Below are 13,972 nucleotides of genomic sequence, written 5' to 3' on the forward strand. Positions count from 1 at the left end.
TCTTGATTTCTGCATCTATCGACTTTTGCAAAAACGCTCCTCAATTGACAAGTGCTATTTTGAGGCATTTACAAAATGAGTTGGAAGATTTTGTTGACATTTTTTGTGAATAAATCTTAACTTTGGAGGGGGCGATGATCTATTATATAACTCAATACCGGTAGCAATTTAGTAGCCTATAGGCCTACTGCAGTTAAATTAAAACGTGAAAAAAATTAAGACTTCTCAGAATACTACATTTATGTGGTGCAAAATAAGATCAGTCAGTGTAGCCTATTGGGCAATAATTAAACAATATCCTTCTGGAATCTATTACAGAGATAACAGATTCTGATTGTATTTATTTTGGAACCTACTTGATATAAAAAGCAGGAGCTGTACACTTGTTCCATTGGGAACTGATTTCGCTCCTTGAAATCAATGTGATGTCTATATTGCAAAATACCTAGTTTTCTACTCTCAAGATGAACTGCAATATGCACAAATAGAAAACATTTCTACAAGTGGCACTTTTATGCTAAAGCTCATAGTAAAGAAAACTGAAATAGTCTCGAAGAAGAATAAAATTCTTGAAGCCAGGACAAGGCATCATAGATCTTAAGAATACAAAATAATAGGCCTATCTCTCCAATTTTTCAACTAGAGCAAATAAAATCTCTCATAAATTAATTTATATTGTTACAGAGTTCACGAATACACCCAGGAACAAAATTAACTGAAATTCCATTTTACAGAAACAAATACAGTTGACAGGACACAATTATTTCACTGTTTCATTCTGCTAACAGAAGTCAGACTGATAACTGATATAGGTGTAAGTGTAAAGCATTTACTTTTTTAATTTATAAAAGGTTCATTTCTGTCTCTCATGTCATAGGTAGCTACTAATATGGAGTGACCCTTCAATATTAGTCTGTACCCTACAACATAGATATAGGTAATTTAAAACCTCGAATTTGTTGCATAAAACATTTGTAATTAGCCCAATGACCCACTGATAGTAGGCCTATTACCTATTCACAAAATCTGGGATTTCTGTCTTTTACTACAAACTGAGAAGAAAAGAAAAAGTTTTGTGTTGTTTGTACATGAAAAAAATTGTTCGTAGATTTATTGTAAAGTGAAGAGAAGGTCAAGTTACTGTTTTATACATATTTAAAGATATATAGCCTAGCTAGCTCCTAGAAGGAAGACATGAACGTTGCTTAATTTTTTTTTATTGTAAATGTTCTGGACACTGCACTAAAAGGTCACAGTGTATTCAGTGCATATGAAATTAACTATTTACCATAACTTGGTGGAACATAATTTCCAATCTTTTCCACAGTTTTTAAGCAAAATTCCTTAATGAAAACAAAATGACATGGATTAATCATATCCCGCGAAAAAAAAAAACTGCTTTCTCAAGGAGTGAAAAAAAGAACAGTTGACCCTTTCAAGTTATTTAAATCGAAGGTGAAACTAGCGCTGAGGTATTTCCGGTGATTTCGAAAATGAAAATCGTTCAATTTATAAGGGAGTTTTTGTGGACATGCAGTTGATCATATATGCAAGGTATAATAAAAGCTGCACAATTTTATCACCAATTTCTACTAATCTATACTATAAATCCATGGCATTTTCAAGGTATTTTCGCAAGTTCCTATAGTGCCTGGGACATAAGTAACCTCCACCAAAGACTAATCAAATCTAACCTGTCACAGATTCGTATATGCAAGGTGTATAAGCGGAGTACGAAGGGAACTACTTCAGCGCTAGTTTAGCCAAATCAAACATGATTGTCAAGTTATGTGTCTGCATGCATTGCAACCTTCTACTCCACATCTTAACCTAATTTTATATTTGGATTTACGATAGTATCACTTAAAGTACCTACTCTATTATTACAAAAGACAACAGCACTGTTATTAACAAAAACAGTGTCCTCTTCCAATAGATCTTCTTCCTCTAAGACTTCAAAATCCATGTGTTTATTTACGTTCACAATAACCGTGTTTACATGCACAACTACATTTTGCGCATCTTACGACAAAATATAAACCTTCCAGAATTCCAGACAATGGTTATGACGCATATGCAACAGGTGTTTGAAAAGACGCCATCATTGGGAGGACTAAGAAACGTAATAGTTTCAAACACGTGCAAAAGATGGCACTGACATCACATTTAACAGTTTATAAATGATTTTATTGGATTATTTCGTTTAAACCAACTGGCATTAATTATTGAACATATTAATTTATTATTATTATTATTATTATTATTATTATTATTATTATTATTATTATTAAGAATTGTAATAAAATTACTTATTGCATAAATAATATCCCATAATTAAAACTTCCAAGAGAAGACAACATAGACAAAATAAAGACAGTGACACCACAGTCTAATACTTACACTCACGCAACTCATACGTATAAAATATGCCAACATTTGACAACTGGCGCGACAGTAGCCCTCTAGCGGCAGGCAAGTTAAAAGTGTGCACACGACATATGATAACACATCAGAAAACGGGTTTTGCGTAATTTGTTTTATATTTTTATGCTATACAGTAAGTGTATATGATTCTTATTAATTTTATTTTAGAATCCTAGAAGAATTTCACACGCAGTTAATCTACAAGTTTCAGAAGCTGGGAATAAACGTAATTCTTTCTGCTCCTTACAACTGAATCATGGCCCTGTTCACATATCGTGGTTTGAAATAATATAATTGTCCGTACGTGGATGGTTAATTAAATTCATTCCTAAATATATTTATGAATCATTAGAACTCTATATGAGGAGCAACTCTTCAAAACGCATAATGTCCACCCACGGACAAAATTGAGTTTGATATGAAATCGTATAATTTTTAACATGCCCTACACGCTCCTGCATTCAGATTTCAACAAAACGCATTTTAACACCTTGTAATAGAGCTTCGAAATGTAGTGGACAGACCGAATAGCATTTTGTCCCCTAGTGTGAATGCATCGAATAGAATTTTGTCCATTTCTCCTTAAACTAATGTTTTCCTTCAGACACGAAATAATGTGGCCACCATGTTAGACTGGAATTTAAAGTCAAACACTCAACGGAATCATACAACAATGTTAGTGTTGACTTTAATTAATAATTTTTATTTTCATTTGTATGCGTTGTCGCGATATTTTTCATTCTCATTGTAAAGTAACGTTGTTTGGTGGAAGTTTCTGTACTTTTCTCTATCAGAACAATGGATCATCTGGTGCAAAGTTCTAGTGTTATAGTTGGAGAAGAAAAACATCGAGGTACAAGGAAATAGATAAAGAGAAAATCAAAAAGAAAAATTGAACATGAAAACAGGTAAGAACAATGTAATATGGTATTGCAGAGGATGAACATATTAAAGGAGATTAAAAATACATAACTCTGCTTACAAAATTGAAGTATTATCTTTGAATTAATTAATTGCTACTTTGCGCTGTATTTTACAGAATATTTACTTTAAACCTCATTACCTAATTTTGACTTACACCACTTCTGCTCTGAACGGCTCAAATAATCACTGGGAATGTAAAATCAACACCAATAACAGTCATGCAAATTATTACAGAAATGATTGCTTTTATATTAAATTTAAAAAGGCTCTTGAGAACTTAATACGTCTGCCACATGAATCTACACAAACACATCAGAAATCTATCGACACAGTCTGGATTTATTCAAGAAGTGAATATTTTGCCAAAGCATTACAATACTCCATGAACTCTTGAAAAATTAACGCCATGATCCCTACTTGAATGCAATATAACGTTCAACTTTTGAAAAAAAAAAAATAAAGAAAAAAACACGAATACAAAAATTATGGAATTACTTGCATAAAAACTGTAGATACATTATCCAAAATCGGAATGGTTACACATATGATTTCTGCAAAAAAAATAATATACTGTAACAGGTTTTTATTTAAACTCTCCTTCCTGACATACAAATAGGTAACTGATAGCGAATAAATGTTTTATAGAACACAGTAACAACGTGGATTATTGGTTATGACTGAGTTATGATTTTCTCTTGGTCTTTAGGGAATCTGAAGAACGACAAATTCGGAGATTTAAACTTGTTATTGCAATTTTCGTCATTGCACACATTGCCTTTATTCCGATGCATGATTAAAACGTTATTATAACTATATAACATCTCTCATCCCTTTAAAGCACGTGCTGGCTGAACGAGACTATGACCAGTGCCTTGCCTGCCGCTTGGGCGCTAGTGTCGCGAATGTTGGCAGAAAAAGTGTTGAAGTTTCGTGACTGTATGTATTAGACTGTGGTGACACAGTGAGCCAGATGTAAGTCAAATTATAAATTTAAATGTAATCTTATATCTTTACAAATAGTTCAGAGAACCCATAATTTATTGCAAATAACTGAAATACTAACGCAAGAAAGTAGACGTTAAAAAAGTGTTGTAAATTTAAAAATTGTGAAAATGTTAGAACAAAATTGGTTCTTTGGTTGAAGTATTTAATAAGCAAACCCCAAAAAGACGAACCATTTACCGGTACCTCATTTGTGACTAATTTAATGTCACTCAGTTATTAATACCCCAAAAACTGATTGATCCAAAACAATTTGCATAGAGTTGTCAATAAATAACTTGTTGCAGAAGCATTTGTTTACAGTCCCAAAAAAAACCACAAGAACCTAAGCCGAACTGGACATTTGAAAAAAAAACCTCCTTTATGAAATCTATTGAATTGAAACTTTACTATCCACGGCTAATTTATGGTTTATTGAAGAATGAGCCATACAGGCTGCTGCAATTTAGTGAGATCGTGCTGGACGAAACGGAAGAAAATCCAATAAATTTAAATGATACTGTGTGGACCGATGAAGCTTCTTTCAATTTATCAGGCTATGTTAACAAAAAATTATGTTTAACATTACAGCAGTAACTAAACCAACCTAATGTTACTGTTTGGGGTGATATTTCTAGTGTTTTATGACCATTTTATGGATCATCACAGGTAACAAGTAACTCCAAATTCTAATGAATAAAGTTGTTTCACAGTTAAAACAACAGCCCAATTCACATTACTACTACTTTCAACGAGATGGGGGTGGGCCTCTCTCTGTCATTCAGGTACAGTCCGTGAGCATTTCAAAGAAACATTTCCCAAAAATAGATCATTGATTTGAAATATTACACCTCCACATACATATATTTCGATAAGTTAATGCACAAAGAAACTTGTTCAAAAATATTTTCCGACGAGTGAAATGTATATTTAAAAGCTATGTAAATTATGGTGGGCAGCAATTTCAGCATGTGCGTTGATAGTTTCCAGTGATTTGGCATTATATTGTATTCGTGTAACTCACTACAACGAAACAAAAAGAATTAGAAAATGATAGTTATTTACGATTCACGAGTTACATCTTGTGAATAGAGATGTTTGCGAAACAATTCCGCAGGCCAGTGTAGTAGGCTAGATCTTCGAACGAAATAACATCACTTTTAACATATAGTATACGTCACGCTATCTTTTAGACAGCCATTCATTATACCTATATATCAAAATTATCTAAGGAACACAGTATTTTTTATTTAATTCCCAATGAAGAAACATACTACATGACATGCAAGTATTATTATGTATTATTTAATTATTTATGTATAGAGAAACATTCTAAACGGTATGAAAATGTAGAATAATGTTAAAAAAAACATGCATAACCTGTTCCCAGAATGAAAAATTAAAGTTTTAAAATCTCAATGGCTTGAAAGCTTTACAATACTGCTGTTTTTCTCAACTTCACACAAAACTTTTTAGATTAATAACGAGTAGCACCACCTCTTGCATTAAGTACTGCTTGACACCTTCTTGGCATTGAAGATATGAGATGAAAGATTTCATCACGATCAATGTTCTGCCAGTGAATTTGAAGACTTGCAAACAGCTGATCGAGAGTCTCAATGTTTTCAATGTCCTCTAGAACTCCTTTTTGAAGGTTTCCGACAAATTATCAATTGGATTAAGATCCGGGGACTGAGCAGGCCACCCTAGAACTTGAATATTTTATCTTACCAACCATTGTATTGTTGTTCTGGCAACATGTGCAATGGCACTGTCGTGCATTAGAAGGAATCCAGGACCAATTTATTCAACGATGAAAAAGACTACAAGCTGCAATATCTCTTGAATATATGTAACGATTTGCTTCTAGTGTTCCTTCAACTAAAACGAGGTCAGTCTTCCTGTGTGTCATTATTTCTCCTTATATCATGATAGAATCTCCTTGGAATTTATGAACTTCCTGTACATATCTTAGTGTTTCTGCTTGACATGGTTGTCTCCATATGCGTATTCTTCTGGAATCTGGATGTAGACCGAAGCGTGATTCTTCAGTAAAGAGAACCTGATCCCATTGATCATCTGCCCAATCTTCATATTGCTGACACCACAAAATACGAGGTTATCGATTTCCGCATCGAATAGTGCCGACACCTCAATGGGCGACGGACATTAAGATCTATCTCGTGCAATCTGTTCCTCATGGTCTAGGTTGATACAACCACATTCCCAACATTCTGCAAAGCACTTCTTAACATGCTTGCAGTTTAAGTTCTTTCTCTCAAGGTTCTTAGGCACAGAAATCTGTCTTGTGAGGCAGTTGTAACTCTCGGTTTACCTGGACATTGTTCCTCTGGACTACCAAATTCACCATATCGACTCCACATTCTGGATATTACGCCTCTTCCAGTATTCAGAGCCCTCGCTGCGTCAGCTTGTGTTCCACCGTTTTCAATTATACCAATTGCTCTAAACATGTCATCGAGGCTTAAATGAAGACTTTGAGCATTCATTTTTACTATTTTAATGATACATTGTTGAAGTTACTCGAATTCGTTACAAATGAACTAATTACCTTATCTGACGCACTAAAATAAGAAATTCCAATGTAATAATGTAAATAAAACAAAACACTGGTTGCTATGGTGTCTGGTGCACAGATAAATGAATAACTCACTTATGTATGCCCAATGCTTAGTACTTATTTAGGTTTGGAAAGAATTTTATTCAAAAAATCATCTGTTCCTTAGACAATTTTGATGTGTGTAAATAATTTACTTGATAATATATTACATATTCTATTACTGCCGTTAAGAATATTGATTAACATGACAGGTATATCACAGATGCCAAATTTTAAGAAATATTATGGCTGCAATAGGAAAATAGACACAGTAATCCTGGAAGTGAACCGATAGAAATAAAAGCTGCAGGCAGAGTAACATTGGAGTTATTACCTGCAAAATGAAAGAAGAAATATAATACGTCATACAATGGGTTTATGGCTTGGTGAAATATAAAAAATGTTCAATGAAGTATGGCTGCAATAGGAAAATAGACACAGTAATCCTGGAAGTGAACCGATAGAAATAAAAGCTGCAGGCATAGTAACATTGGAGTTATTACCAGCAAAATGAAAGAAGAAATATAATACGTCATACAATAGGTTTATGGCTTGATGAAATATAAAAAAATGTTCAATGAAGTACAGCGAAAATGATCTCACCCATTCAAACGACGTTTTAAACTGTAATTTACTTCTCGTAAGTTCTTTCAAGTGAGTTACCAGTGCAAGTAACTTCTATGAGCAACTGAAACTGCAGCTTTAATACAATAATTCATTAAAACATGTATTGTTATGGTTATCAATAAATAAATGCTGGAGAAGAAACTTATTTCACTTGTGTCGTTTCTTAATCAAAACAGTCATTTTAAAGTATGCGTAGCCTTGTTCGAATCTCTTTATTGATCGGTTGCGATTGCTGCCGTATGACATTTGGTGGGAAAACAACTGACAATCGGCGCAGACTGTTGCAAATCAGTGTTAAAATACTTTTCACACGCCATAATAGTCAATTTTTAAGACGTTTGCGTAACATTCAAAGATCTAATTTTAGCAATGGCTCTATAAAAGCAATATTACTCAATTTATGACAGAAAACAGTCTCTAACAAATTGAGTATCTACTGGATATTTCGGAGGTAAAAGTCGGCCGGAACGTGGTGTTGACTACACCATTTCATCTAGTGCAGAGGTTTTGAAAGGCTGGAGCCGTGCTCCCATGCGTCTTCATGTTACATAGAGGAGATGCCTTCACTTTTATGAGAGAAAAATAACTGAACATAGAAATGATATGGAAAAATGAGAGATTGGATTGGAAAGAGTGATTAATATGACTATTTGGCCTAGAATTATATATAATCATTTTCAAGTAGAGTTAGTAATTATGGAAATAGCACTACAACAGTCATGTACGCTTAAACACCGCTAATTGTATTGACTTAACGCAAAATATTCCTTTAATCCTGTAGGACCATTGGGATGATAATATATGTGAATTTAGGCCTCTCTGAAACAATCTCTACCCACAAAACCATGTGATAGGATTAATGCTGCATTGCAGTCTGCTATTCATCCGGCGTCTGCATTCCGCAACAAGTGGATACTTCACTCATTAAGCCACTCGATACACAGGGCATTGAAGTCAAGGTTAGTTTTGTTTCACGCTTATTTATTGTTCCGAAAACTACACGTTGTAATTGCAAATTCAGAAAAACGAATTCGCTACTTTTGTTATCAGCCACAACTATCTTTGTTATTATTATTATTATTATTATTATTATTATTATTATTATTATTATTATTATTATTATCACAATCTTTATCAACGATTTTGTTTCTCATTTTTAACCAATATTTTAAGACGACAAATAATTATAAATATAATAATCACAGGAGTTCATCGTGGCTAACACGGAAGTTCACAAAGTCACATATATCTTCCGAATGACTTACATCGACAGAATGCACATGATCGTTCGTCGTAGACTACAGCCCGGTTCAGACGGTGCGTGTTTCCGTGCGTTTTTTTTAAAGCGCTTCATGCCTTTGCTGCAGCAAAATGAGGGTCAAGAAAAACGTAAGTAGGTCAAATGACTGCAAAATGGTGGACAATTAATATTGGCTTCTATTTCTGCCGTAATACATTTAACCCTAAAAGAACCAAACATGTTAAATAATTTCGACTTCCATGATAATGACATGGAATTATTATTACTAGACGATTTTGACAATAATAAACGTTGCAAAAGACCAAAACACACATTCCGCCATGATGGATTCATGCAGCAAATTCGTAAAGCGAAGTTTTGATTTGCTGCACGCTTGCTACAGCGCTGCTGCAGCGACGGTGAAGCAAATGTAATAAAAGAACGGTCTTGCTGCAGCGCTTTACGTCTTGCTTAAAAAAAAAAACGCACGGGTTCTGTGATGGATTCCAAGGTGGCTGCGCGGATGGGTACGAGCCCCTACCACGCCGTAGCGGAGAAGTGAGAAATATGTTCCCAAATTGAAGCCGAGCCCCTACCACGCTGTAGCGGAGAACTGAAAAATATGTTCCCAAATTGAAGCAGCAGAAAGCCGCCATTTGTTTGTTAAAAAACGCGCGGGATTTCGAAACCGCTATTTGAATACGTGTTGTATTGCGTATCCGAAAGCTAAATGTTTATGTTTAAAGGAAAAATACTTCCTTTGCGATATACCTTTAATAACGTGTGTCTCCTGTCAGCAGAGTTGCTGGGTTTTCTGCGAGGGAAATCGGGATATCAGAAGCTAATTTAAGACATTATATTTATCATCACTTTATCAAAGAGATTTATAGTTGTTTTCTGCAAAGTAGTATTCGCGTGCTTTTAATGTAATATTCGCCTTCCTGAGAAACACTAAAATACGAAAGACACACAGTAGGCTACAGTGAATACTACAGGCTAATCGTTTTTTCTTTTATTAACCATGAATTTGTTTTAACCATTCGCTACTAAATTAACTTTGCAACTTTTCTTTTTCGGAACCGGTACTGCAACAGTACATCGACGATGAGTCCATGTTTAAACATAGTTCACTGCACTACAAAACGCAGCAATTGTATGTGTCTGTTATTAGTGTAAAATACAATATCAAAACGCTCTTTCTTTCTTTCTTTTCTATCTTTTTTTTTTTTTTTTTTTTTTTGCACTCAACGCACCTAAAATACACAATGTTGATTACTTGCGAGAACAGCAACTAGGTACCGAAACGGATTAATCAACAATGTGGTAGAACTAGGGGAACTATTATCTTGCGAGTAGAGTTACCTTACGGCAATCAGCTGGGTTACCTCACAGACTTACTAAATTTCCGCGGGTTACCTCTATGTTTACAATGTAACCATCTGAGTCAATATATAAATAAAAATATCGGATAATAGGAAATGCAGACTAACTTGTTTAAATTGCGTTCTAGGCTATTATCCCTCAAATCGGGATTTTTATCAATCTCGATCCGCTTTATCGGGATTCAACCAGGCTGTCAGATTTGCATCATTTTCACAGGAACTCCGAATGTGAATGTTCATAACCAAGGTTAATAATGTCTACTTTTTAATTTAATCTGTAGGTTAAACTGTTGTATAAAATCAAAAAGCATTATTATTATTATTATTATTATTATTATTATTATTATTATTATTATTATTATTATTAGTAGTAGTAGTAGTAGCAAGTAGCAGGAGCAGCAGCAGCAGTAGTATAAAAAACTGTTTCATTAATCCGTAACTAAGACAAGAGTTACTTTCAATCAGGGATATTAAAAAATTAACTTTTTGTAGTTTATACAGTTTCTGTTGAGTTGTCCAAAGGAATGATGGTGTGAAAATTCCTTCCTCTAACAGGCTATGTGGCCTAATACTTGTTCTGGGAGATGAATTTGAAATGTATTATGCCATTACTTAATGAGTGGTTAGTACATGCAGTATTAATGAACATGTTTCAGCTTTTAGGCTCTGAAATTTGTTTATATATATATTTTAAACAGGATCTATTTTTACCGTCCCGCACCGTGGCGTGGTGGTCTAAGGCATACTGCCTAGGACTCGCATTACGGAATGCGCGCTGGTTCGAGTCCTCATGGGGAAGAAATTTTGTCATGAAATTTCGGCCAGTGTATGAGACCGGTGCCCATCGTGATGCACTTGGGGAGCTACGATAGGTAGCAAAATCTGGTTGCGAAAGCCAGCTGTAAAGGCTGGGAGGATCATCGTGCTAACCACACGATACCTCTATTCTGGTTGGATGATCGTCCACCTCTGCTTCGGCATGTGGGCGTGAGGCCAACAGCCGGCTGGTCGGTCTGGGGTCTTCACGGACTGTAGCGCCACGGATTATTATTATTATTATTATTATTATTATTATTATTATTATTATTATTATTATTATTATTATTATTAATTCTGTATCTTCGAATTCGGCGAATAATTTTATTATTCATGTATGCACTGAAGCAACAGCTGTTTGAAGAAAGGGAAGGATATGGAGTGGATGAAGGACAATAACAATGTATACGGTAATAACGTAGTTTGAGAAGTAACAACTATCTTCGAAATGAGTTGAAACACTGAATGATTCATTGTAGGGTAGAAATTCTCTCTGCGGATTGCACCTATGCATTTTCGGTTAAGGGAATCTTTACTCAGAGGAAATCTGAAGCACAAACAGCCGTATAAGTACAATAGTTTGTCTTCTGTAACATAATACGGGCCAAAAATATTGTAGAAATTAAAGATTAACTAATCAGTGAAATGTAACATTCCTTCCTTCTTTATCTTTACATCTGTGTGCATTGCTGCAATTAAAAATAGCCCACGAACTAAACCTGTACTTGTTCATCTCAGCCAAGCACATGGCCGCCCGTCGGCTGTTCAATTTGGGAGCATAACACTAGCGCCAGTGAGCGGTCTAACGGTTATTTAGCCTATGGATGGGTAGCCTGCGTGGTCACTCACCGGAAGTAATGCGCTCTGGTGGCTCCTTGGATGGCTAGCTTGCTGGATTTCGAGGGTAGGTTTCTTGCTATTTTTCGTGATGGTTTACAGGCTGGAAACCAAAGATGATCATATAATATCACCACTGAAACCATGTCGCCATGTTCGTTGTTTTCCAACTAAACCTGTTTTTTCTATATTCCCTAGTTTCTAAGAAACAACAATTAAATATCGGACTTTAGCTGTTTTGTACTTATGGCTTAATTACTTTATTACGACATTTACTACTGTTAATGTAGGACTTTAGTTGTTTTCCACTCACGGTTTAGTTTCTTTTTGACTATGAGTGTTGGCAACAGATGAAGCAGCAGATGATTTTCCAATTTGAACTGTGAAAAGAGCCAGCTCCGTGTGAACAACTACCATCACCGTCGGCAACACGGGAGCCAGCCAGTGAGCACGCAGGCTACCTATCCGCGCAGCCACCTTGGAATCCATCACAGAAACACACACCGGCTGAACCAAGCCCCTACAGTCTCGGCTGCGCGAAACGAGGAAACCGGGGCAAATTGAACGCTGCGCTTGCCGCCATATTGTTGGAGAGCAGACAAATAATAGCAGTGCGTAAATCACGCAATTTAACGTTGTGATATCTAAAATTGACATATTATGGCGATTTTCGACGTTTAACGTAAAATTAGGACGAAATAAACATATTCAAAGTTTCATTGATATGTGTTAGAACATTAAAGAAAAGAAAATACGTATGCAGAAATTTATAGAAAACATACTGATACAGCCATAAATAGGCCTACACAATACACATTATAGAGTGTATAATTTTACGATAATCAGCAAATTGTTAGGTTTCAGAGAATCTAAAATTATATTAACATACTAACTCTTAGATCACAAGACATAAATATATGCACATTGATTACACAAGTTCTTGTTATAATCAAATTCCTAAGTGAAATAAATATGCGATAATCAGTATAGACTTGTTAGTTAAGTTTTAGAGAATCAAAAATAAATTATATTACCGGTACTTTTAGACCACAGGACATAGATAATCTGGCAAAATATAATGTGCGAAGGTAGCCAAATTACATTGAATTCATTCTTCAATTAATAAAGGGAATGCTATCGATTATAAAAAGTATCGGTACCTAATACATTGCAAACAATAGGTAACGTGAAGACCTAAAAACTAAACAATCACTTTATGCAAGATAAAAAAAACACATACTTTTTATGTGTGGATTTTTTACATATTGTATTTTTATTTTAAATAAATAAAATAGATATATTACCATTGCTTGCGGAGTGTACATAATTTTTATGCACATATGCAATATCAATAAGATGCCATTCCTTGCTTTTGTTAATAAAATATATCCGGCAAAATGTAAAAGAGTTATTTATAGGTGAACTCTGAATCATAAATTCACAAAGGAGGCTTAGCTATTATAGCTATTTATTTATTTATTATCTGTATATTTATTTATCCATATATGGATCTTGAATGAAAGTTTATTATCTTGCAGAAAATTCATTTACATAATAAAAACAAAAAGTTATCTTTCCACTAATGTTTTAACATCTGGTGTGTAAGTCTAAATAATTCACTCAGTGGGATTTCTCTACAGTCTGATATACCTGTACTAACAATTAAGTATTCTTTATTGTCGTAAACTACTGATTGATTTTTAATGATATTGATATTGTAACAACAGAGATAATATTATATCGTACCTTTTGCAAATAGCTTGGAAAATTAAATAGGGATGGTATTATCGCCGCGCTCTCATGGTTAACATTCGGCAGGTCTTTGAAATTTAATTGTATTATTGTTTTCAATTTCTTGTGTCGCGCTCCAATCACTCGCCTCAATTTCAATAATGCAACCAATAAGCTGCTTCAATTATTATTAAATGACACTTACTTGTCTAATCCACGTAGACTAAACCCGAGGTTGCAATGTCTTGTGCTGAGGACGAACATTAAGGTATGTGATTAAAAATTATTATTAAAGAGTTATTATTAAGAGTTAAGAAAGCCAACGTACTCGTATATGAAATAATAATAATAATAATAATAATAATAATAATAATAATAGCCATTTAACAA

The 13,972-nt window shown here is 34.4% G+C and overlaps 1 protein-coding gene across 4 annotated transcripts in view; it reads right to left on the minus strand.

The window, feature by feature from the left end:
• Positions 1 to 13,972, minus strand: part of LOC138706319 (leucine-rich melanocyte differentiation-associated protein) — a 202,295-nt gene that overhangs the window by 169,787 nt on the left and 18,536 nt on the right. The window contains exon 1 of one of the 4 annotated variants that reach the window (XM_069835453.1): positions 1,877 to 2,093. The exons of 1 other annotated variant lie outside the window; for it this stretch is intronic. In XM_069835453.1, the coding sequence (XP_069691554.1) occupies positions 1,877 to 1,966 (90 nt within the window). In that variant the 5' untranslated portion in view covers positions 1,967 to 2,093. Of the gene's footprint in view, positions 1 to 1,876; positions 2,094 to 13,972 lie in introns of those variants that run through there. 2 more of the 4 variants (XM_069835456.1, XM_069835454.1) reach the window with 2 other exon arrangements.

The sequence above is a fragment of the Periplaneta americana genome, chromosome 9 (assembly GCF_040183065.1).
Source record: "Periplaneta americana isolate PAMFEO1 chromosome 9, P.americana_PAMFEO1_priV1, whole genome shotgun sequence".
Taxonomy (NCBI): Eukaryota; Metazoa; Arthropoda; class Insecta; order Blattodea; family Blattidae; genus Periplaneta; species Periplaneta americana.